General features: G+C 43.6%; 1 protein-coding gene across 1 annotated transcript in view; it reads left to right on the forward strand.

Moving 5' to 3' along the window:
• Nucleotides 1-16,161, forward strand: part of pacs1b (phosphofurin acidic cluster sorting protein 1b) — a 21,564-nt gene extending 5,403 nt beyond the window's left edge. The window contains exons 2-24 of the mRNA XM_086165291.1: nucleotides 2,197-2,284; nucleotides 2,578-2,667; nucleotides 4,602-4,727; nucleotides 5,490-5,634; nucleotides 5,714-5,805; nucleotides 6,054-6,131; nucleotides 6,215-6,274; nucleotides 6,819-6,979; nucleotides 7,070-7,163; nucleotides 7,243-7,326; nucleotides 7,433-7,554; nucleotides 8,972-9,113; nucleotides 9,200-9,304; nucleotides 9,387-9,493; nucleotides 9,770-9,924; nucleotides 10,003-10,113; nucleotides 10,193-10,295; nucleotides 10,772-10,814; nucleotides 10,897-10,939; nucleotides 11,012-11,150; nucleotides 11,226-11,464; nucleotides 11,543-11,662; nucleotides 14,031-16,161. Coding sequence (XP_086021417.1) covers nucleotides 2,197-2,284; nucleotides 2,578-2,667; nucleotides 4,602-4,727; nucleotides 5,490-5,634; nucleotides 5,714-5,805; nucleotides 6,054-6,131; nucleotides 6,215-6,274; nucleotides 6,819-6,979; nucleotides 7,070-7,163; nucleotides 7,243-7,326; nucleotides 7,433-7,554; nucleotides 8,972-9,113; nucleotides 9,200-9,304; nucleotides 9,387-9,493; nucleotides 9,770-9,924; nucleotides 10,003-10,113; nucleotides 10,193-10,295; nucleotides 10,772-10,814; nucleotides 10,897-10,939; nucleotides 11,012-11,150; nucleotides 11,226-11,464; nucleotides 11,543-11,662; nucleotides 14,031-14,149 — 2,566 coding nt within the window. The 3' untranslated portion in view covers nucleotides 14,150-16,161. The remainder of the gene's footprint in view (nucleotides 1-2,196; nucleotides 2,285-2,577; nucleotides 2,668-4,601; nucleotides 4,728-5,489; nucleotides 5,635-5,713; nucleotides 5,806-6,053; nucleotides 6,132-6,214; nucleotides 6,275-6,818; nucleotides 6,980-7,069; nucleotides 7,164-7,242; nucleotides 7,327-7,432; nucleotides 7,555-8,971; nucleotides 9,114-9,199; nucleotides 9,305-9,386; nucleotides 9,494-9,769; nucleotides 9,925-10,002; nucleotides 10,114-10,192; nucleotides 10,296-10,771; nucleotides 10,815-10,896; nucleotides 10,940-11,011; nucleotides 11,151-11,225; nucleotides 11,465-11,542; nucleotides 11,663-14,030) is intronic.
• Nucleotides 16,162-23,892: the final 7,731 nt, after the last annotated feature.

Raw genomic sequence — 23,892 nt, forward strand, 5'->3', positions numbered from 1 at the left:
ATTAGGAAAAGAAAAACCTCCTCCTCCCGTCCAACACTTCCTCCTTCTTCTTCTTCTTCTTCTTCTTCTCTTCCTCCTTCTTAATCCCCTCCTCCATTTGAAGAGTCCCTTCTTTGATCCAAAGAAGTCCAGGGGTGTGAAGGTCCTTCAACAGAAGCTCAACCCTGGGCTCCCTCGGGTTCCGTCGCTGCCGTTCCTTCGGCGAGCCGATGGTCCGGCTTCCCCGTGGCGGTGGTGAAGGTCAGGAGGAAGTGGAGCAAACTGAAGAGGAGGTGAGCAGAAGCTACGTGACCTGGAGGAGGAGGAGGAGGACAAGTGAGACAGTGAAGGTGGACGTTCTCCAGATCTGTGGTAGAACCTCACTGAGAACATAGCAGGAACCGGAGGGCGGCGCTAACAAGGTCTAGCGGTCCGACTCCTCCATGGCAACAGCTGGGCCTCGCACGGCTTTGTGTACAAGCTAGCTGTACCAGGTTCTATCAGGACTCGTTCCATTGACACTTCCAGATGCCTTCGTTCCACCGACTGTTGATGACACCTTTCTGCTTAACTTGTTAGCATGTGTTAGCTGTGTCTTAGCCTGGCTCAGCGGTCTGTTAGCGTCTGTTAGCTGTGTCTCAGCCTGGCTCAGTGGTCTGTTAGCATCTGTTAGCTGCATCTTAGCCTGGCTCAGCGGTCTGTTAGCATCTGTTAGCTGTGTCTCAGCCTGGCTCAGTAGTCTGTTAGCATCTGTTAGCTGTGTCTCAGCCTGGCTCAGCGGTCTGTTAGCATGTGTTAGCTGTGTCTTAGCCTGGCTCAGCAGTCTGTTAGCATGTGTTAGCTGTGTCTTAGCCTGGCTCAGTGGTCTGTTAGCATGTGTTAGCCGTGTCCTAGCCTGGCTCAGCGGTCTGTTAGCATCTGTTCGCTGTTTCTTAGCCTGGCTCAGCGGTCTGTTAGCATCTGTTAGCTGTGTCTTAGCCTGGCTCAGTGGTCTGTTAGCATGTGTTAGCCGTGTCTCCGAGGCTGGAGCTGCTTCCTGCTTGTTTCTCCTCAGGCTTGAGGTTCCTCAAAGCTGGAGGTTCCTCTGCTTCCCAGGCAGACGTTCTCCACCTCCTTCGTCTCCGAGCTGAAAGCTGCAGCCTGCGAGAACCAGATGGACATGAAACATTTATTCATCCATGCTGGGTCAAGACACACACACACACACACACACACACACACACACACACACATACACACACACACCCGATGCCCTTTTTATTCTTCTATGCCTCACGGAGCATTCTTCACCCTCCCGACCCTCCACCCCACACACACACATACACACACACACACACACACACACACACACACACACACACACACACACCAATTTCCTGTCACACTGCTGAGACGCCTTCTGGTGTGAAGCAACAGAACGTGCACGGCTGGAAATAGACTACTGTGCCAAACACACACACACACACACACACACACACACACCAGTTCCAGGAGGTGTGATGGTTGTGTGTTTGCCTCCCAATTCATTGACATGGTAGACCTTCCTGATCTTCTCCAGCCTTCCTCAGTGATGAAGGTCACTCTTCTCCACCAGCAGGTCCTGAGACCTGTGACGGTTGTCATGGCGATGGATCTCCTGGTGCGTCTCCATGTTGTCCACCTTCGTTCTCCATCACAGGTTCATGAATATCTCTGGCCGTAGAGGTGAATGAGAAGGTCAACGCTCAGGTGATTGACAGCCGATCGGTCCGGGTTAAGCCCCGCCCCCCGGCTGCTCATGTCAGCCTGTGATTGGCTGACGGAACCTCACTGAGGGTGTGATGTGTCTCCTGACAAGAATGACATCAGTGTCTGGTCTCCACGGTAACGCCCCCCCACCTCTGCAGTTCCTCTCCTTGTCTGGCAGCCCCCCCCCCTTCTTTTCTTCTAACCACACACACACACACACACACACACACACACACACACACGCAGGCACGCTGACGGGAAATCGCTGTCTCGTCACCGGTCGCCATGGCGACAGATGGCGACGGTGTGGTACTCTCCTGGTCTGGAGTGAGTCAAGGGGAGGAGAAGGTCACCCTGGAGGCTGCAGACCTCCAACCTCCTCGCCTTCTGCTTCCAGGAAGTTCACCGTGTGTTTTGGGGGCGGGGCCTGAGCGCAGGGGGCGGAGCTTCGGCGTCGACGCTCACCTGGATGCTCTTTGTCCCCGGCAGGCTGTTTAACCTGACCCTGAAGAAGCTGGTGATGCTGAAGGAGCTGGACAAAGACCTCACCTCCGTGGTCATCGCCGTCAAGCTGCAGGTACGAGGGGGCGGAGCCTGGCGCAGAACCCACCTGGCTGCTCAGGGCTGCTAGATCTGCTGGTCGTGTCCTGGGAGGAGGTCATCCTTCCTTGACCTCCTGCTCTCAAACCAAAGCGGTCACTTCCTGGTCGCACCTGATTGGTCCGTGGGTGTGAACAGGAACCATGATGGTGACCAGTAGAGAGGCCGTCGTTGTCACGTGACCTGCGGCGGTCCTGCGTTCTCGTGTAGAGAACCGTGATGTTCTTCAGGTCGGGTTCTCCGTTCTCTGACGGTTCTCCACCCCCTCAGGGTTCCAAGAGGATCCTGCGCTCCAACGAGATCCTGCTGTCGGCGGCGGGGCTGACGGAGACCGACCTGCAGCTCACCTTCTCCCTGCAGGTGAGGACGCTAGGCTAACGTGTCGACACGTTTGTTTGTGAAAAAAACGCAGATGTCATGGTGATTCCTGGAAAATAACTTGGTCTGTACTGTCTCAATGACACATAAACCCCCTCTGTCATGTCCACAGATGGTACAGCCCATTTCAACTGTCCAATCAAAGCCTCACAGTTAGCTGTTAGCCTGCGAGCTAGTTATTCATTTTGAATCTGTCTGGACAGTGACTACTTCTCAGAGTACTGAGGTGACCCCGGCTCAGTATCAGTACTACTACCCCTGACCTGTACCAGTACTACCCTCTGATGTGTATCAGTACTACCCCATGAAGTGTATTAGTGCTAACCTCTGAGGTGTACTAGTGCTACTACCTCCCTGACCTGTACTACCTGTACTACCCAATGAAATGTATCATTACAACATCCCTAATGTGTTTCAGTTCTACCCCCTGATGTGTGTCAGTACTTACCCCTGACATGTACTATAACTACTACCTCCCTGACTTGTATCAGTACTACCCCATGAAGTGTATTAGTACTACTTCCCCGATGTGTTTCAGTACTACCCCCTGATGTGTGTCAGTACTTACCCCCGACATGTACTATCACTACTACCTCCCTGACCTGTGTCAGTACTCCCCAATGAAATGTATCATTACAACATCCCTAATGTGTTTCAGTACTACCCCCTGATGTGTGTCAGTACTTACCCCTGACATGTACTATCACTACTACCTCCCTGACTTGTATCAGTACTACCCCATGAAGTGTATTAGTACTACTTCCCCGATGTGTTTCAGTACTACCCCCTGATGTGTGTCAGTAATTACCCCTGACATGTACTATCACTACTACCTCCCTGACCTGTGTCAGTACTCCCCAATGAAATGTATCATTACAACATCCCTAATGTGTTTCAGTACTACCCTCTGATGTGTGTCAGTACTTACCCCTGACATGTACTATCACTACTACCTCCCTGACTTGTATCAGTACTACCCCATGAAGTGTATTAGTACTACTTCCCCGATGTGTTTCAGTACTACCCCCTGATGTGTGTCAGTAATTACCCCCGACATGTACTATCACTACTACCTCCCTGACCTGTGTTAGTACTCCCCAATGAAATGTATCATTACAACATCCCTAATGTGTTTCAGTACTACCCCCTGATGTGTGTCAGTAATTACCCCTGACATGTACTATCACTACTACCTCCCTGACCTGTGTCAGTACTCCCCAATGAAATGTATCATTACAACATCCCTAATGTGTTTCAGTACTACCCTCTGATGTGTGTCAGTACTTACCCCTGACATGTACTATCACTACTACCTCCCTGACTTGTATCAGTACTACCCCATGAAGTGTATTAGTACTACTTCCCCGATGTGTTTCAGTACTACCCCCTGATGTGTGTCAGTAATTACCCCTGACATGTACTATCACTACTACCTCCCTGACCTGTGTTAGTACTCCCCAATGAAATGTATCATTACAACATCCCTAATGTGTTTCAGTACTACCCTCTGATGTGTGTCAGTACTTACCCCTGACATGTACTATCACTACTACCTCCCTGACTTGTATCAGTACTACCCCATGAAGTGTATTAGTACTACTTCCCCGATGTGTTTCAGTACTACCCTCTGATGTGTGTCAGTAATTACCCCTGACATTTACTATCACTACTACCTCCCTGACCTGTGTCAGTACTCCCCAATGAAATGTATCATTACAACATCCCTAATGTGTTTCAGTACTACCCCCTGATGTGTGTCAGTACTTACCCCTGACATGTACTATCACTACTACCTCCCTGACTTGTATCAGTACTACCCCATGAAGTGTGTTAGTACTACTTCCCGATGTGTTTCAGTACTATCCCCTGATGTACATTAGTACTACCCTTACTTACTCACGTACTTGTACCCGTAGTACCCCCACTTCCTGAAGAGGGATGCCAACAAGCTGCAGATCATGCTGCAGCGCCGGAAGAGGTACAAGAACCGCACCATCCTGGGCTACAAGACGCTGGCCCTGGGGCTCATCAACATGGCCGAGGTGTGCCGTCAGGCGGGGGGGTGGAGTGGAGTGGGCGGGGTCAGAGGTCATCACTCTGACCCCGCCCCCAAACTTGTTTTGAACTCGAGGTCCTAAGACTTCTCTGGAATGTTGGTGATAAGGTGGTCACTGGAGCAGCTGTGGGAAACACACCTTATCACATGACCATGTGTGTGTGTGTGTGGGGGGGGGGCAAGGTCCAGTCCATTCTACCCTCTAATCCCTTTGTTGCTCATGTGATGTTTGTTCTTTGAATTATGTCCCAAGGCGGCTACGATCACACACACACACACACACACACACACACACACACACTGAATCCATAAAGCCACATATTAAGGTGCAGTGTTTAGCACCTCCGCCCAGCAGACAGAAGGTCCCTGGTTGGATTCCCACCGAGGGCCTCTGGATATGGACTCCATGTGTCTGTGTGGGGTTCCTCACCTGTGAAGGGTTGTGATTGGTCCAGGCTGAACCCCGTCCAATCACAGCGGGGGTCTGCTCCGGCGCAGGGTTAGCATTGAAGGCAATGAATGACATACAGAACAGTATGCTAGGTGTGTTATTGCTACGACGGCGTGACACCCCTGCGAGGGGCGCCGGTGCTGACGGTGTTGATGTTACTAACGGTGTTGACATTACTGATGGTGTTGACGGTGTTGTTGGTGTTGATGGTGTTGATATTATTGACGGTGTTGAAGTTACTGTTGGTGTTGACGCTGTTGACGCTGTTGACGGTGTTGACGGTTGGTGCTCCTGCAGGTGATGCAGCACCCCAGCGAGGGCGCCCAGGTCCTGGGTCTGCACAGCCAGCTGAAGGACGCCTCCGTGCCGGTGGCCGAGGTCCGGGTCTACTCGCTGTCCAGCCAGCCCATCGACCACGAGGGCCCGAAGGCCAAGATGTCCGGTCAGGACGCGCCGGCGCCGCCGCCTCCCGTCGCGCCGCCTTCCTCACCTTCTTCAGGCGTCCCTTCTTCTGTGTGCAGATCGTTCCCCGGATATCGACAACTACTCCGAGGAGGAGGAGGAGAGCTACTCGTCGGAGCAGGAGGGCAGCGACGACCCCGTCCACGGACAGGTACGGGGTCACGGCGGGACGGTTAAGCTCCGCCCCTCGACCGGGACTTCCTGTCCGCCGCAGGAAGCGTCAGAGGACGGGTCCGAGGGTAACCGTGGTAACCGCAGAGCACGTGTTTATGCTAACATTAGCAGCTAGCTGTGCCCGATGGAAGCTGAAGAGGGTGGAGGTTCTGAGGTCCGACAGTGGAACTACAAATAGAACTACAAATATGGCGACCTCTGACCTCTGCCGTCTCTCCTCATCAGGATCTGTACGACGAAGACGAGGAGGTGAGGAAGAAGAAGCCGCGACGCAAGCTTCCCTCCAACGCCGCCATCACCAGGGTGAGTCCACACACACACACACACACACACACACACACACACACACACAACCTCACTGCACCCACTGTCTTCTGTCTCCATAGCAACCAAACATCAAGCAGAAGTTCGTCGCCCTGCTGAAGAGGTTTAAAGTCACCGATGAGGTTGGAGACACACACACACACTCATCACACACACACACACACACACACACACACACACACTCATCACACACACTCATCACTGCAACTTTCATTAGTGTTCTTAAAGATGTGTGCCTGTGTGTGTGTGTGCCTGTGTGCCTGTGTGCCTGTGTGTTTGTGTGTGTGTGTGTGTGTGTGTGTGTGTGTGTGTGTGTGTGTGTTCCAGCTTGGAGCTCAGTAGGGATAAAACAATGTTGATGAAAATAGACTAGGAACGGGTGTGTGTGTGTGTTTCTTTAGTGATTCCACACTGGGATGTGTGTAGTCTGAAATTGGTCATATCTAAGTCAGTGTGTGTGTGTGTGTGTGTGTGTGTGTGTGTGTGTGTGTGTGTGTGTGTGTGTGAGATTGGTCCCATGTCTCCCCCTGGTGGCCAACTGAACCCCCTGATGATGTCATGTGTGTAAGATGGCTGCTGCGCCCGCTCCTGATTGGTAGGCGTGTAGGCGGCTAACGTTCGTGTGTGTGTGTGTGTGTGTGTGTGTGTGTGTGTGTGTGTGTGCAGGTGGGCTTCGGGCTGGAACACGTGTCCAGGGAGCAGATCCAGGAGGTGGAGGAGGACCTGGACGAGCTGTACGACAGCCTGGAGATGTACAACCCCAGCGACAGCGGGCCGGAGATGGAGGAGACGGACAGCATCCTGAGCACGCCTAAACCCAAGCTCAGGTCACACACACACACACACATCACACACTCACACACACACACACACACACTCACCTGACGTGTGTGTGTGTGTGTGTGTGTGTCCTCCAGGCCATTCTTCGAGGGGATGTCCCAGTCCAGCTCCCAGACGGAGATCGGAAGTCTGAACAGCAAAGGCAGTTTGGGTCGCGACCCCTTCAGCCCCGTGAGCCCCGCCAACATGGCCGCCGCTTCTTCTTCATGGGTGTGAGAGGTTCTGACAGCGTTCCTCTCTGGTCCTCCAGCAGGGGGAGACACCTTCGCTGGAGAAGATGAAGCCCTCCAGGAGCCGCAACCTGGAGGAGGCGCTTTCTGAGACGGACACACTGGTACCAGCAGGAGATGGTGGGAGGAGGTGGGACAGAGAGAAGCTCTGCAGATGACACAGTGTGTGTGTGTGTGTGTGTGTGTGTGTGTGTGTGTGTGTGTGTGTAGGAGCTGACTGACCAGGAGCTCCAGGCCGAGGCCGGCCCCTGCATCACGGTGTCAGTGGTGGAGAAACCTCGAACACCTCTGAAGACCAGCAGGACCGACATCCAGAACGCACCGTCACCACGGTAACAGAACCACCTCCATGTTCTCCCGTCTGGACCTCCATGTTCTCTCCATGTTCTCTCCATGTTCTCTCCATGTTCTCTCCATGTTCTCCGTCCTCCCACAACCAGGGGTGTGAAGCTCAGCGGCTCCAGGGGGACAGAAATATTATTCTGGAATAAACTTAAATAACTTCTATCTATTATTTTACTGTCCATCAGAATCTATCTCGTTAATTTATCCAAGTTAGAACTATGAACAACTAAACATCAAAATAACATTCAAATCCCTTTGTTTTTATGTTAATGTATGTAAAAAATAATCTTTTATATCCCAAAAGATTTTTCTCTCAATAAAAATATCTCATGTCAAATTTATCCAAGTTAGAAATATGAAGAAGCTACAAAACCAGGAAATGTACATAAAACATTTGCTTTTCAGCATCAACCAATCGAATCGTTAGTTTTCTTGGACGCCTGGCAGCTTGTTTTGGAAACAAGTGTGTTTTGTTTGGTGTGACGTCTGTTTGTGGAGCTTCTCCGGACGGACCTCAGGTTCTGGTCACTGAGAAGAGCTTCTCGCAGACCTGATCTACCACCGCTTCCATCTGAGCCTGCACAGCTGCAGCTTCCACATCGACGCCAAAAGGGTTGCTAAGCAACTCAAAACTCCGTCTCCAGATCTTTGCCACCTCGCGCTTCCTGGTGTTTGACGCGATGCTACGCTGTTACCTCTCCGGTGAACTTCTCCTCCAGCACCTTCACCTGATCCTTCCCACTCCTCCACCTCTTGCACTGCACATGGCCGGCGCTCCGTCGGCCGCAAGTCCAATATCTTTGTTCCACAGCAGTTTCACGTCGGTTTCACTTTGACATTTACAAAAACGTCTTTTCCAGTCGTCCCTTGATTTAATGTCCGTTATTTCTTCTGTTTTCAGAATCAACTTTTCTCTTGGTCGTCGTGACCGGCTATCTTTGCAATAACTTACAGCAGCAGAAGCTAGACTTGGTTGACGCGGGAAAAGAAGCGATGCATTGTGGGATCTGTAGTATTGTGTAGTATTGTGTAGTATTGTGTAGGATTGTGTAGTATCGTGCAGTATTGTGTAGTATTGTGTTATCAGTGCAACGATAATGTAAAATGATCTCGCGGGCCAGTTACAGTCACACTGCGTACCAAATGTGGCCCACGAGCCTGAGTTTGACTTGTATGCTCTGAATCGTCCGGTGAACGTTGGATGATGGACAGGTGGGCGGTGCAGGTTAAGCTCCGCCCCTCCTCCAGTCGCGTCAGGCTCCGCCCCCTAACTCGTCCACTATGAATCATTCCAGTCTTTCTGACGCGTTCGCTCGTGGTTTCCGAGGCGCGGCGTTAGCCTGCGGCTGGCACGGCGCCCAGGAGGCGGGGCCTAAGCCGGCGCTGACCTTCTACCCCCCCCAGGCTGGACGGAGGCCACACCCCCCGGCAGAAGCGTGGCGGCGGCAGCACCCCCATGAAGGAGCGGCAGCTTTCCAAACCCCTCAGCGAGCGGACCAACTCCTCCGACTCAGAGCGCTCTCCAGAGCTGGGCCACGGCACGCCGGTGAGGCCGAGGAACCAGCGAGGAACCAGGAGGTCCAGAAGAACCGCGGCTCATGTGTGTGTGTGTGTGTGTGTGTGTGTGTGCAGGTGCTCAGGAAGGCGGTGTACGACCAGCTGAACCAGATCCTGCTGTCGGACTCGGCGCTGCCCGAGAGCCTCATCTTGGTCAACGGCACCGACTGGCAGGGGCAGGTGAGGTCCTGCTCTCAGACCTGGACCAGGACCAGGACCAGGACCTGCTGCTCGCCCATGTGACCCTCCTGTTGTGTTGCAGTACGTGGTGGAGCAGCTGCAGGTCCAGAGGCACCCGGTGGTCTGCACGTGTTCCACGGCGGAGATCCAGGCCGTCCTGTCCGCCGTCCTCATCCGGATCCAGAAGTTGTGAGTGTTCTTCTGCAAGAGCAGACCAGGTCGGGTTCTGGGGCCGCACAGACCCCGAGTCCACAGCCAATCAGGGTGGAGGAGCTCCAGAGCCCAGTAACTGCATAGTAATTGAAGTGTAATTGAAGAGTTGTAACTCTTTAAGGTGTACTTGTGTCAGTGAAGAGCAAGTATCTTGTAAGTCCTGCTGAGCGTCTTCCAGTGCAGCCTTGCAGCTCCAGACTCCCTGAGCTGTGAGAGCCGGCTGGAACCGACGCTCCTCCGGTGTGTCCGCAGCTGTAACTGTAACTCCTCGATGCCGCGGGCGGTGAAGGTGGTGGCGGTGGGCAGCCAGAGCTACCTGGGCGCCATCCTGCACTTCTTCGTCACGCAGCTCGCCAGCAAGACGTCCGACTGGCTCAACCACATGCGCTTCCTGGTGGTTCCCCTGGGTGAGGGAGCTGCCGGACGGCCGTTCCGCTCCGTCTTCTCCGCGGGTCCCGATCCTGACCTCCGACCCTTTCGTCCAGGTTCCCATCCGGTCGCCAAGCACCTGGGCGCCCTCGACAACCGCTACAGCGCCTCCTTCCTGGACGGCTCGTGGAGGGACGTGTTCAGCCGGGCGGAGCCTCCGCAGAGCGGTAGAAGCTGCGCTCGCCGTCCGTCCGACCAGCCGTCCGACCATCTGACCATCTGACGTGTCCTCCGTGTCGCCTCCAGACCAGCTGGACGTGGCGGGCCGGATCTCCCAGTACATCGGCGGCGCGGCACTCACCCACCAGCTGCCCATCGCCGAGGCCATGCTGACCTGCAAGCACCGGACGTGAGTCAGGAAGTAGAACCTCAGAACCTTCTAGACCAGGGATGGGCAAACTTTTTGGCTCAGGGGCCGCATTGACTTTTAAGATTTGACAGTCATCTGAACATTGCCTGACATTTGCTTTGAAAATAAAACCGGCTCTGACGTTTGTTTGCATTTCGAGCTCAAACCGTTTTTTCCCTCATGGTAGCTTCACGTCCAGTTCATTCATGTGTGTTAGCAGTAAATGCTAAATCACAAAGCTAATCTGTGTCCTTCGGCTCAGGAAAGTGTTCTCAAGTAGCTCCAAAAATGAAATAATCTCCTGTTTGAGCTCCAGCCTTCATTGGTCCAATCATTCCCATCCATCAAGTATGAATTCTGTACCGATCTTTGGCGGGCCGGATTAAAAAGACCAACGGGCCGGATGTGGCCCGCGGGCCGTAGTTTTGCCACCCCTGTTCTAGACTCTGTCTGACCCCCTGCTGTTGCCCCTCCAGAAGAGATGAAGACTCCTACCAGAAGTTCATTCCCTTCATCGGGGTAAGCTCCTTCCCGTTGACTCCTCCCGCCTCCGTCGCTAACATCGCTAACGGCGCTAACGGCACCCCCCCCCCCCTTCCAGGTGGTGAAGGTGGGCGTGATCGAGTCCGGCCCCTCCCCCACAGGTGAGACCTCGCCTCGTCCCTCCTGCTAGAAGGTCTCACTCGGAGGTCTCACTCGGGTTCGCTTGTCTCCAGGAGACCCTGACGAGGGGGTGGCGGTCAGCCTGGCCGTCCCCTCCACCTCGCCGCCGTCCCACGGCTCGCCCACCGGGATCAAGGAGGCGGCCACGCCGCCGTCCTCCCCCTCCATGGGCGGCGCCCTGCCGGCGCAGGGGTGAGTATCCCGCCGGTCCAGGGGTTTGGTTCCGGCCCCTCGCCGCGATCTAACGAGGCGCCGGCGTCCCCGCAGGAGCCCCAGCATGTCTCACGGCGTGGACGCCATCGGCCTGCAGGTGGACTACTGGCTGGCCTCGCTGGCCGAGAAGCGGCGGGAGGGCGAGCGGCGCGACACCGGATGCAAGAACACGCTGAAGAGCTCCTTCCGCTCGCTGCAGGTCAGCCGGCTGCCAGGAGGGGGCGCCGGCGAGCCGCTGGCCCAGGTCGCCACCATGGCCATGACCGTGGTCACCAAGGAGAAGAACAAGAAGGGTGAGGATGCTGAGCGTGCTGAGCAGCTTTGACTGATTGTGGGAAATGCTCAAAGTTAAAAGTGGCGTCCGTTGCCAGTTCCCACCATCTTCCTGGGAAAGAAGCCCAGGGAGAAGGACGTGGACTCCAAGAGCCAGGTCATCGAAGGCATCAGCAGACTCATCTGCTCCGCCAAGCAGCAGCAGACCATCCTCAAAGGTCGGTTGATTCTTCGATCCATCTACCTTCCTGTCCTCGCTTCCTCCATCCATAGACCTCCTCTGCTCCTCCTCCAGACCTTCATCCTTCTATCCAGATCTTCTCCATCCCTCCTCTGTCCACATCCAAACCATCTCCACCATGTGCCGTCCCTCCGATGGACTCTTTCTTGATCTTCTCCATCCTCCTCCATCCCAAAACGGAACCTCCACGTCTCCATCTCTGCTGCCTCCCATCTTCTCCTCAGCGTCTCCAAACCAGACACCATGGCTGCTCTCACCTCCGTCTCCTCCGCCTTTCCTTTCCTTCTGGTTGACACTTGTTTCCAACCTGCTTGTAGATGTTTCTCCACCTCCTCTCCATCCTCTCCGTTGCTCTGGACTGTTGACTGGGTACTTAAACTCCTCCACCTCCTCCTCCCTGATGAAGTCCCACCTCCACCTTGAACCTCTGTGTTACACCTACAGCACACGGCTCTCCATGTCCTGCACCAGTCTAACATGCCACTCCAGAATGCTTCATACAACCATCTACCTTGTATGCTTCCTCTTGGTCTACAAAGGCACATTGCGGCTCCCTCTGACCTCTGTACGTTCCTGCTAGCATTCTCAAATACTGCATCTGTAGTACTCTTCCTAGGCATGAAGCCATACTGCTGCTCACAAATGCTGACTTCTGCTCTCAGTCTAGTTTCCACTACTCTTTCCCATAACTTCATTGTATGGCTCATCAACTTTATCCCTCTGTAGTTGCCACAATTCTGCACATCCCCTTTATTCTTAAAAATAGGCACCATCACACTTTGTCTCCATTCTTCAGGCATCTTCTCACTCTCGAAGATCCTGTTGAATAATCTAGTCAGAAAATCTACCGCTGCCTCTCCTAGACACTTCCACACCTCCACAGGTATATCATCAGGACCAACTGCCTTTCCACTCTTCATCCTCTTCAATGCCTTCCTCACTTCACTTTTACTAATTTTTGCTACTTTGTGGTCTACAATAGTCACCTCTTCTACCCTTGCCTCTCTTTCATTTTCCACATTCATCAGCTCTTCAAAGTACTCTTTCCATCTTCCCATCACTCTTCTAGCATGTGTCAATACATTTCCCTCTCTGTCCTTTATCACCCGGACCTGTTGTACATCCTTTCCATCTTTATCTCTCTGTTTCTCCAACCTGTATAGATCATTCTCACCCTCCTTACTATCCAACCGAGCATACAAGTCATCGTACGCCTTTTGTTTTGCCTTTGCTACCTCTATCTTTACCTTTCGCCGCATCTCCCTGAACTCCTGTCTGTTCTCTTCAGTCCTCTCAGTATCCCACTTCTTCTTTGCTAACCGCTTTCTCTGTATACACTCCTGCACTTCCTCGTTCCACCACCAAGTCTCCTTATCTACTTTCCTTCCAGATGACACACCAAGTACTCTCTTACCTGTCTCCCTGATAACACTAGCTGTTGTTGTCCAATCATCTGGAAGCTCACCCTGACCACCCAGACCCTTTCTCAACTCCTCCCTGAAAACCATGCAACACTCCTCCCTCTTCAGCTTCCACCACTTTGTCCTCTGCTCTGCCTTTGTCCTCTTGATCTTCCTTGTCACCAGAGTCATCCTACAAACCACCATCCTATGCTGTCTGGCTACACTCTCACCTACAACTACTTTGCAGTCACTGATCTCTTTCAGGTTACCTCGTCTATACAAGATGTAGTCTACCTGCGTGCTCCTACCTTCGCTCTTATAAGTTACCCTATGTTCCTGTTTTTTCTGGAAGAAGGTGTTCACTACAGCCATTTCCATCCTTTTTGCAAAATCTACTACCATCTGTCCCTCTGTGTTCCTATCCTGGATAACAAACCTCTTCATCACCTCTATTTCCTGCACCAACTCTGCATCAATTCCCACTCTCTCACCTCTGGGGATATTCTGCATCACTCCATCTGACTCACTCCAGAAGATCTCCTTCTCTGTTAACTCATCCCACCTGTGGCCACTAACAACACTGAGCATCATACCTTCAACTTCTAACTTCACTCTATCTATCCGGCTTCATCTCCAGACCATTCCTCACAAACACCTCCTCCAAGATAACTCCAAACCCATTCCCCTTGCTGTCAGGATCATGATAGTACAACTTAAAGCCTGCTCCTTGCTACCTTTCCACCTGGTCTCCTGGACACGCAGTATCTCCACCTTCCTTCTCTGCATCATGTCAACCAACTCTGGAGCAGCTCAAGGGGAACTCTGGCTTGTGCCCCTTTGGGGCTACAGTCCTGCTGGATTTGCACTAGTTTGGCCCAGACATGGCTTCCTGCCCTGCTCCTCCCCCTCGCTGAGGTCCATGTTGTTTCCTCTTCCCTCTAGTGTCCATCGACGGCGTGGAGTGGACCGATGTGAAGTTCTTCCAGCTGGCCGCTCAGTGGCCCACCCACGTCAAGTACCTGCCCGTCGGACTCTTCGGCTACAGCAAGCCCTCGTCTTAGGGAGGGTCTGGGGGCGGGGCGAGGGGTTGACCTTTGACCCCCCGGTCCCTCCATGCCACTGTCGCCCCCATGTTGGGGCCCCTGCAGTACCGCTAGCAAACACCGGGTGTCCATTTCCTGGGCGATACTCACTGCAGACTTCTGTTTTTGGGGGCGGGGGGAACCAGTCACTTTAATGCCTCTGTGTGTGTGTGTGTGTGTGTGTGTGTGTGTGTGTGTGTGTGTGTGTGTGTGTGTGTGTGTGCGTGTGTGTGCATGCACATGTGAATGTACAGTGTGTGTTTGTTGGTGGGGGCGGGGCTACCGCACAAGTTCAGTCGCTAACTTGCGTTTTCTGCTCCTTGGAAACGACGACTGCTCGAGGCCCCGCCCCCTGACCTTTGACCCCGGGTCACGCCCCTGCATGCGCGCCGTGACCCGACGCTGGCGGGAAGCATGGCGATCAAAGATGGCGGCGCCGAACGTTTCAGTCCGTTTCAATATTCCAGACGCTTCCGTGGCGCCCGGCGCTGGAGGCGGAGCCAGCAGATGGTTGGACCTTCTGGATCGATGTTCTGGAAACGCATCTGCAGACGTTCCTCGGTCGTTTCTCCTTGAAGTGTTTGTTTCCGTTGAATAATAAAAGATTAGTTGATGTTGATCAATAACAGCAGAAGAAGAGTCCATGGAAACAGGAAGTGACCTCATGTTCCTTCGCCGAGCAACTTCCTCTACGGCTCCATTCTCCCTGTGTGTGTGTGTGTGTGTGTGTGTGTGTGTGTGTGTGTGTGTGTGTGTGTGTGTGTCTGTCTGTCTTCTGGAACTACGAACATGAAGCTAGAAACCCGAACTGGGTTTATGAAGGTTAAACCCCCACCTTGAAGCACAACATCTGAGCCCCTGGTTCCCCTGGTCCTTCTGGTTCTCCTGGTCCCTCTCGTCCCCCTGGTCCTTCTGGTCTTTCTGGTCCCTCCGGTCCCCCTGGTCCTTCTGGTCCCCTTGGTCCCTCTGGTACCCCTGGTTCTCCTGGTCCCTCTGGTCCTTCTGGTCCCCCTGGTCCTTCTGGTCCCCCTGGTCCTTCTGGTCCTTCTGGTCCCTCTGGTCCTTCTAGTCCTTCTGGTCCTCCACAGCCGATCTGTTCTCCTGATCTGACCTTAAACACCCTGACTCAACCTTAGAGCACTGTCACTGGACGTTGGAAGGTCCTGATTTGGCATCATTGGAAGGTGTGATCAGGACGCTGTGAGGTCAGACTTACATCACCTGATCCAACATCTCAATCCGACCTTAGAAGACCCTGGTCCAACCTCAGGACCTCAGGACTTCCTGGTAGGTCCTGAGAGCGTCTGTCGGACCTCAGAACGTCCCAATTAGACCTTAAAATGCCCTGATCTGACCTCAGAAGGTCCCAGGAGGACCTGAGAAGGTCCTGATGGAGCTCCTGAAGCTCCTTCCACTGTCGTCTCTTCTAGAGGCTCCTGACCTTCTCAGCTGGTTGCAGCCCCCCCCCCCCCCACACACACACACACACTTCCTGGATCCAACTTTATTGACACCTCGGCCGTTTACGGATGTGTGTGTGTTTTTGTGTGTGTGTGTGTGTGTCTGTTTGTTGTTCTGTTTGTGTGTTTTGTACTTGTGTCGTACATGTGTGTGTCTGAGTTGTGCTTTTACGTGTGTGTGTGTGTGTGTGTGTGTGTGTGTGTGTGTGTGTCCACAGTGTCTCCGTCTGTGATTCATCGGGTCATGTGACCCGTAACCATGGTGATGACCGGCAGTTTGTTTTTCTGGCTGCCATTTTTTTGCCCCGCCCCCTCAGAGGCCCCGCCTCTCTAGCGGTCTGTCGCCATGGCGACGAGTGTGGACGAGGGGGGGGGCGGCGGAGGAAGTAAATATTTGCGTAAATATCAGGAAGTACTTGTTGGATAGTATTGCAGTATTTTCCAGGTGTTTTGTAGTACTGCTTGTAAAAATACCCTGTTTCACTGTTTCCATGTCTGTTGTTTTTCTAATAAAAACAAATGTTTTAACGGCTGACCGATCCATCCCATAATGAACAACCACACAACCTGCAGCCAGGTGAATGTGAGTGAGGATATTTACATAAATATACATTTATATATATATTGTATCTTATCCTTGAAACTGAAATATGAAATATATTTCATGATGCAAATATAAGTGAAAAAATTCAAAATGTGCACCAACTTCAAGGCGGCGACCATAAAGTTTTTCTTTTTAATGTCCCTTACATTATCAATATCCTTTTTCAGGGTTTTATTGATTATCCTTAGTTTGTGAGGTGTTTATTTTTAGGGGGGGGGTTAATTTTCTGTTACTTTGAAATATGGAAAATTTATGATACAAAAAGAAAACACACAAACCAACTTCTGGAACAAATGAAATTTGTATTTTAAGGATTAGGTTTAAATGTAATCCTCCATTTTTGAATTGAGGGAATGATAAAATAAACGGATGGCTGCTAACTAGCTTGCCGTGACCTGAGAGCGCCCCCTACTGTGAGGCAGGGGAACTGCGAGCCTCACTTGGTGGTCCTCCACAACCGTTTTCTGATCGTTCAGCAGAAGAAACGAGGAACAAACAAAACAAATGTACAGTTGTTGACAGTCAGCAAAACTGTTTAATGGTTTAACATTTTAATGGTGTTTAATGGTGCAGAGCATGCTAGCTGTTAGCCGCCATTGAGGCTCAACAGTCGGCAGCCTCACCGCACGCTTCTTCTCCATTATTAGACGGTAAATGTGAAAATCCAGCCATTTTGAATTAAAAACTTGTGAAGTTAAATGACAAATGCCTTTCTAGTGCAAATCACTGATAAATATAAACATTTCATTCTTTTTTTCATTTGAATTTTTTTTTGTCAAGATTGGAGGGTGAGGCACTGCCTCTCCTGCCTCCCCTGACTCCATCTCACTACATATATATACATATATATATATATATATGTATATAATATTTTAATATCTTTTATTAAAAGGTCATATTTTTTTAAAAAATGTCATATTTACAAAAATATGTTAAATTGAGTAATACACACATATATGAGCAATATGAATTTCATATGTATATCAATATTTGTCAAATATAAATCTTTTACACTACACAATTTATATGAATGTAATTTAATACAAATATGTATTGAGTTTTAAATTATATATAAATAATATGAATGTGTTTTTTTTTAAAAGAATCCAAATACAGGTAATGATTTTTTTATACAAATTTGCAAACTCGTGTTAGTTTGACATAAATGTAACACATATACACAATAATATAATTCCTATGGAATTTTATTTGATCCAAATCAGGTGAGAACAGCCAAGAGTAGCTGGGTTATCAATTATTTTTCTATATATTTACAGAAATATTTTTTCATATCTTGAATATATAATTATATATAATTTATATAATATTATATATAATATATAATTGATGGCATTCACACATATGTATTTTATGCTTTTGAAATATAAATATGATTTATAGATTTATAATTTCCATCAAATGTGTATTGAATATAAATATACATATATATATGTATATATATGCGCATGGATTTAAGTTCTATATAAGTTCATATTTATTTGAATTGTATGGTATCAAAAATTGATATTTGATGAATAGATACGAATGGATAAATTACATTTATTATTTTTATACACGTCTGTAAAATTAATAAAAAAAATATGATTTATCTTTATAATATTTAAAATTATTTTATATTTTTATTATTTGATATGGTGAAACATATTTGAGATGTTTATTGTATAAAATTTATAAAATAAAGTCAATGTATAGCTTTAAAAAATCTTTAAAATAAATGTATAAAAAAAAATATATATATATATAGTTTTTAATGCTTTAAACATATATGTAAATGTCATGGAAAGATTTGTATGTATCTAAAATATATATTTTAACAACACACTTCAAACAAATAGAATCGTATGTAAATATATATACACCTATAAATGTATTTTTTTTAAATGATACATAAATTCAATAATATAATTCCCATGTAGTTTTTATTTAACCTGAAGGGGTGATAAACCAACAGCTGCAGGTTGATCAATAATTTTATATATATATGTATATTATATATACATATATATATATATTTATGTAAATATTTTTCATATTTGAAAGGAATATGATTTTTTAATTTTATTTTTCTGGTTTAAAAATGTTTTCCACACATACCTGAACATTATTAATGTGATATTTACTAATAAGATATACGGGATTTAATATGATTTTCATATCAGGGAAATCAGGGTGATCAGCTGGGTGATCGATTATTCTTATTTATGTAAATATTGATTCACATTTTACATATATGAGCAACTTTAAAAAAAAAATTCAAACAAACATAAAAAACAAAATTAATGTCATGTATACATTCATATATTGATGAAAATATTTTTTCATATTCGAAAAAAAAAAAGTACTTTTGTAGTTTTAAAAAAATGTTTACAGATAAAAACATTATTAATGTTAAATAAATAAGATAGGTTTTTTTATACAACTCAATTCAAATGAATGTAATTTTATAGCAATATGTTCAAACATAAATATTATATACAAAAATGATACTTGAAATTGAAATAATATAGTTCATATGTGAGTCTATATAATCTAAATCAGGGAAAAACAACCTGCATATGAGTGATTATTCTTTCTATACTAATTAACTTAAATATGTTTTCATGTTGTAAAAAAAGGAACGTTCAAACTTTTGTTTCGAGATTTTTGGGAGTTTTGATAGATTGCATACACACATCTATAATCTAAGACATTGAAGTATATCGATATTTTTGCAAGACAACTCAAATGAACACATATATTTATATGTAAACATAATCCGTATATACAATCATCCTTATATACTTTTCATAGAATTTAAGTAACAACAGTTGCTGATTATTTGATTATTTTTCTATATTTTTAGAATTATTGAAATATGTATTTATTTTGTAAAATAAAGATTTATTAGTTTTTGGAGCTTTAATGAATTGTACACACGCAATTCTTAGCAACATAAAATTTCATTGTATATTTATATATTTATCCATCATATCTAAATGTATCTAGTCAAATGAATATAACTTTATGCAATAAATACAACAACCAACAGCAGGTGGGTGATATTTTTTTTTCGATATATTTTTGTGAATATTTGCTCATTTCATAAAATCATTTTTTCATATCTATTTTTGAAGTTTTCATCAATTGTATATAACAATATATAAACAATGTTAATGTAATTTATACATTCATATTTACCCATCAAATATATCATTTTTCATATAATTCAAATGAACATACTTTATGAAAACTTAGCTAACTCATGTAAAACTTTTATACATGTCAAATGTGTGAAACTTAAATCAAGAGAGAATAATAATAATATTTATTCATTTTTTAAACTCTTTTTTTTTCATTTTAACTTTTATTTTATTTTTGGTATTTTCATATATATATATGAAATATATGTATATATTTCATATATATATTTATATTTATTAAGGGATTAAAAAAATGTTTACACACTTAAAAAAATCACATTATCTTCATGTATCATTTTTATTAATTTTTTTTTCATCCAAACAGTTGGTTTACCGCTTATTTTTTACTATCAAATTTATTTCAAATACTTATTCATACTGTAAATATACATGAATATACGATATTAATTAACTGACAATTATTTCAATGTAATTTATAAATTCAAATGTATCGGTTGAATATGCATTAATAATAAATATGATGAATTGATGTGTAGTTGTAATATTCATTTTTTTCTTTCGATATATTATATTGTATACAAATTGTCTTTTTAATTCAAATTTTATTGATTCAAGTTTTTTTAATTGAATGAACACATACAAACGATGTAATGATCATTTATAGCAATATAGATATTTTATACGATACAATTCAAATGGATATAATTTCATACAAATATATATATGCACATAAATTATATATACATTTTATAAACATACACAATAATTATTTCACATATAATGTTATAGAAACGAAATAATGGGAGAAAAGCCAACATTATCCAGGTAATTGATTATTTTATCTCTATATTCACTTAAATCTTTATTCATATTTCAAAACTCAACAAGTGTTTTTTCTTTTTTATTTGTCGACATTTTTTAGTTTTGATTAATTGCATACACACATGTAAACAATATAAATGTATTTAATACATTATTAATTGTTCCCCGTATGTATGTATCTATATATTTATTTAGAATATACAACTCAAATGAAAAAAATTTAAAAAGTAAATCAATGCGAATATTTATTATTTTTCAAACGGATTTTTAAATGTTATTTTTGATATTTTCATAGTGAAAAAAAAAAATGATTTTTTTAAGATATATTTTGTGAGTTTTAAAAAAGTTTAGACACTTATCCAAACAGAAATAATTCTATTTATACATTTATATTTGATTTTTTTTGTGATTAATTTTATACACATCAAAGATACATGTTATATACAATAGAATTGAAATGAATATAATTGTATACAAAAATATATGAGAATGTTAATAAAATACAAATACTTTGAAAATAAAAACAATTTTACATTCATATGTCATAATATATCATCCAAATCTGGGGAGACTAGTGTTTCATCTATATGATTTTTTTTCTGAATTTTTGTTTTAGAAATTGACTTTATTGTTTTCCCACAAAAAACAATAGCAATGTAAAATATATTTTCATATTCATGTATTCAAACACATCGTTCTTTACAATAGAAATGAATGAAATCATAGACAAAAATGTATATATATATATATATATATATATATATATATATAAATTATAATTTATCAATTCAATAATACAAATCATATTTTAATTTTATATCAGCAGTTTTTTGATAGATTATGTTTTCCATAAATATATATGTTAATATATATTATTATTATTATTATATATTGTAAAAAACATTGAAGTTTAAGTTAATTGTATAATTGTATAGATAATTGAATTGTCATTTATAAATTCAATATACAATATGTGTGTTTTATACAATACAATTCAATTATGTATAATTGAATACAAATGTATATATTATACGTGAATATGAAACACAAACTCAATATTTCATCTTTGTATCATTTTTATAAATAACAGGAGAACGACTGACAGCATCCGGGTTTTACATTTGTATTTTGAATATTTATTCATAATACCACCATATTTGTCTTTTATTTTTTGAGATTTGATTGATTGTTTACACATATATAAACAATATAAATATAATTAAGACATCTATGTTTAAATATCAAATGTCGGTATGTTTTTGACCAATTCAAATTTATGAAATTTAAAAAATTATCTGGAAGATCAATTTTTTCTATATAAATGTATGTAAATATTTTTTGACATTGTAGAAAAAACGTTTTTGTAAATTACATTTGATACAACACACATTTATAAAGAATCTAAATCTGATTTATACATTCATATGTATTTGTCAAATATACATGAAATTCACATGAATATGATTATATCCAAATATGCTTATAGATACATATTTAGATATAAAAGTAAAATATACAATTTAATTCATATATAGTGTTTATAAGATGTAAACAAGGGGAGAGCAGTTGGATGAGCGATTATATCTTTCTATTTCTATTTGTTCAAATATTGTTTATGTTTTAAAAATATGTTTTAAAAAACGACTTTTAGAAATATCAAATTTGAGATTTGGGGAGTTTTGATTAATTATACATACAAATAAAAACAATATAAATATCATTTATACATTATTATTTACAAATACAAATTTGTATTTCATAAAATGCAATTCAAATGAATATGGCTTTTTATACATGAATATTGACATATGAATAATATATAGAAATACATTTACACATTAATCAATTCATATGGAATTTTGATGTCATATATATATATTGTTCTTCTTCTTATTATTATTTTATTATTTTTTCTTATTTTGATAAAAAGGATTTTGTAAATTATGGAGATTGAATTCATTCACACAGATAGGAAAAATAAAAATGTAAATGTATAAATTCATGTGTATCTTTTGATAAATATATTTTTATATAACACAATTCAAATGAAATTATTGTAGACAATATGTATACACTTATAAATTACATATGACAATAATACATAGATATAATAATATAATTAAGATATGGTTTCAATAGAGTAATAAGGGGAGTAAAATACATATATATATATATATATACACATATATATATATTTCTCTATAAATGCATTTAAATATTTTTAATATTTAAAAATATATAGTTTATTATTTATATGGGAATTTTAATGAATGGTTTACACACTTATATAAAAATCGATACTGTATATGCATTTTTTTGAAATCTGTCAAATATATACAATTAAATGAATATAGTTAACACACATATGTCTAGAAATGCCACTATATAAATGTAACAAATATATAAAATCTTATAATTATTTATGTAATTTACTAATATTTATATTTTTTACATATATATTTATTAATTAAAACCAATTGAATTTATACAATGTCAAAAATGAATATTTGACGATAATTATATATTATATTACAGATATATAAATGCCTGTACATTTAGTACTACATATATATAATCTGAATCTCTGAATAATCTTTATTTATATCTTTTTTTCATATTATTTTTATCTAATTCTGAATTCGTTCAAAATTAACAAGCTTAATCAATATTCAATTCATCCATTTTGCAAATCAAAATCAACTCAAATTTTATGAAAAGTTTAAAAAAAAAAAACAAACAGGAACAAAGGGACAAGAACAAACAAATATAAACAAAGAAAAAGACAGAGAGAAATAAATAAAGAACATAAATCAAGAAAGAATCAACTACCAGCAGACAAATAAACAAAAACAAACAACTATATATTTGAAAGAATAAAGAATGAAAGAAACGAACACACAAAAGTCAGTAAAAAAAGAAACAAAAGAACAAAAACAAAGTAAAACAAAACAGAGACAGAAACTAAGTAAATCTATCAATAAATAAACAACAAAGATACAACCAAAGAAAAACAGGCAATTAATAAAAAGAAACGGAAAGAAAAACAAGAGAAAGAAAAATAAACAGGACAAAGAAAAACAGACGTGGAAAAAAAGAAGACGTGCAACAAACAGACGAAAAAAGAAAATCAAAGAAATAAAAACAAAATAAATGAAACACAGAAAAAAGAAAGAAAAACAAAACAAAAATAAATATGAAATGAATTTAAATCAAATGATATTTTGAATTTCTCCAATGCTGATTAGCTTAGCATTAGTAGACAGCCTGTCATCCTCGATAGCTTAGCATCATGTACAGCCCATTAGCCTATTTAACTTGGCATCAGTATACAGGCTGCTAGTCTAGCTTAGCATTGAGGCATAGTTTTGGACACTGGATAACTTGGCACGATTATATAAGCTGCTAGCCTTATTAGCTTAGCATCAGTGCATACAATATATTCTAGTTTTCAAATGGTCTAAAAAACTGAGCCAGAAGTCTGAAACCCTCATTATAGACGAGAACGAACCCGGAGATGGAGGTGAGAACCAGAGGAACCTGAGGAACCTGAGGAAACTGTGGAATCTGAGGAACCAGAGGAACCTGAGGAAACTGTGGAATCTGAGGAACCAGAGGAACCTGAGGAACCTGAGGAACCTGAGGGGTCTGTGTGAGAAGCAGGACCAGGAGCCTCAG

The sequence above is a fragment of the Fistularia commersonii genome, chromosome 19 (genome assembly GCF_037954325.1).
Source record: "Fistularia commersonii isolate RoL2024-O1a breed Wild chromosome 19, RoL_Fcom_v1.0, whole genome shotgun sequence".
NCBI classification, from domain to species: domain Eukaryota; kingdom Metazoa; phylum Chordata; class Actinopteri; order Syngnathiformes; family Fistulariidae; genus Fistularia; species Fistularia commersonii.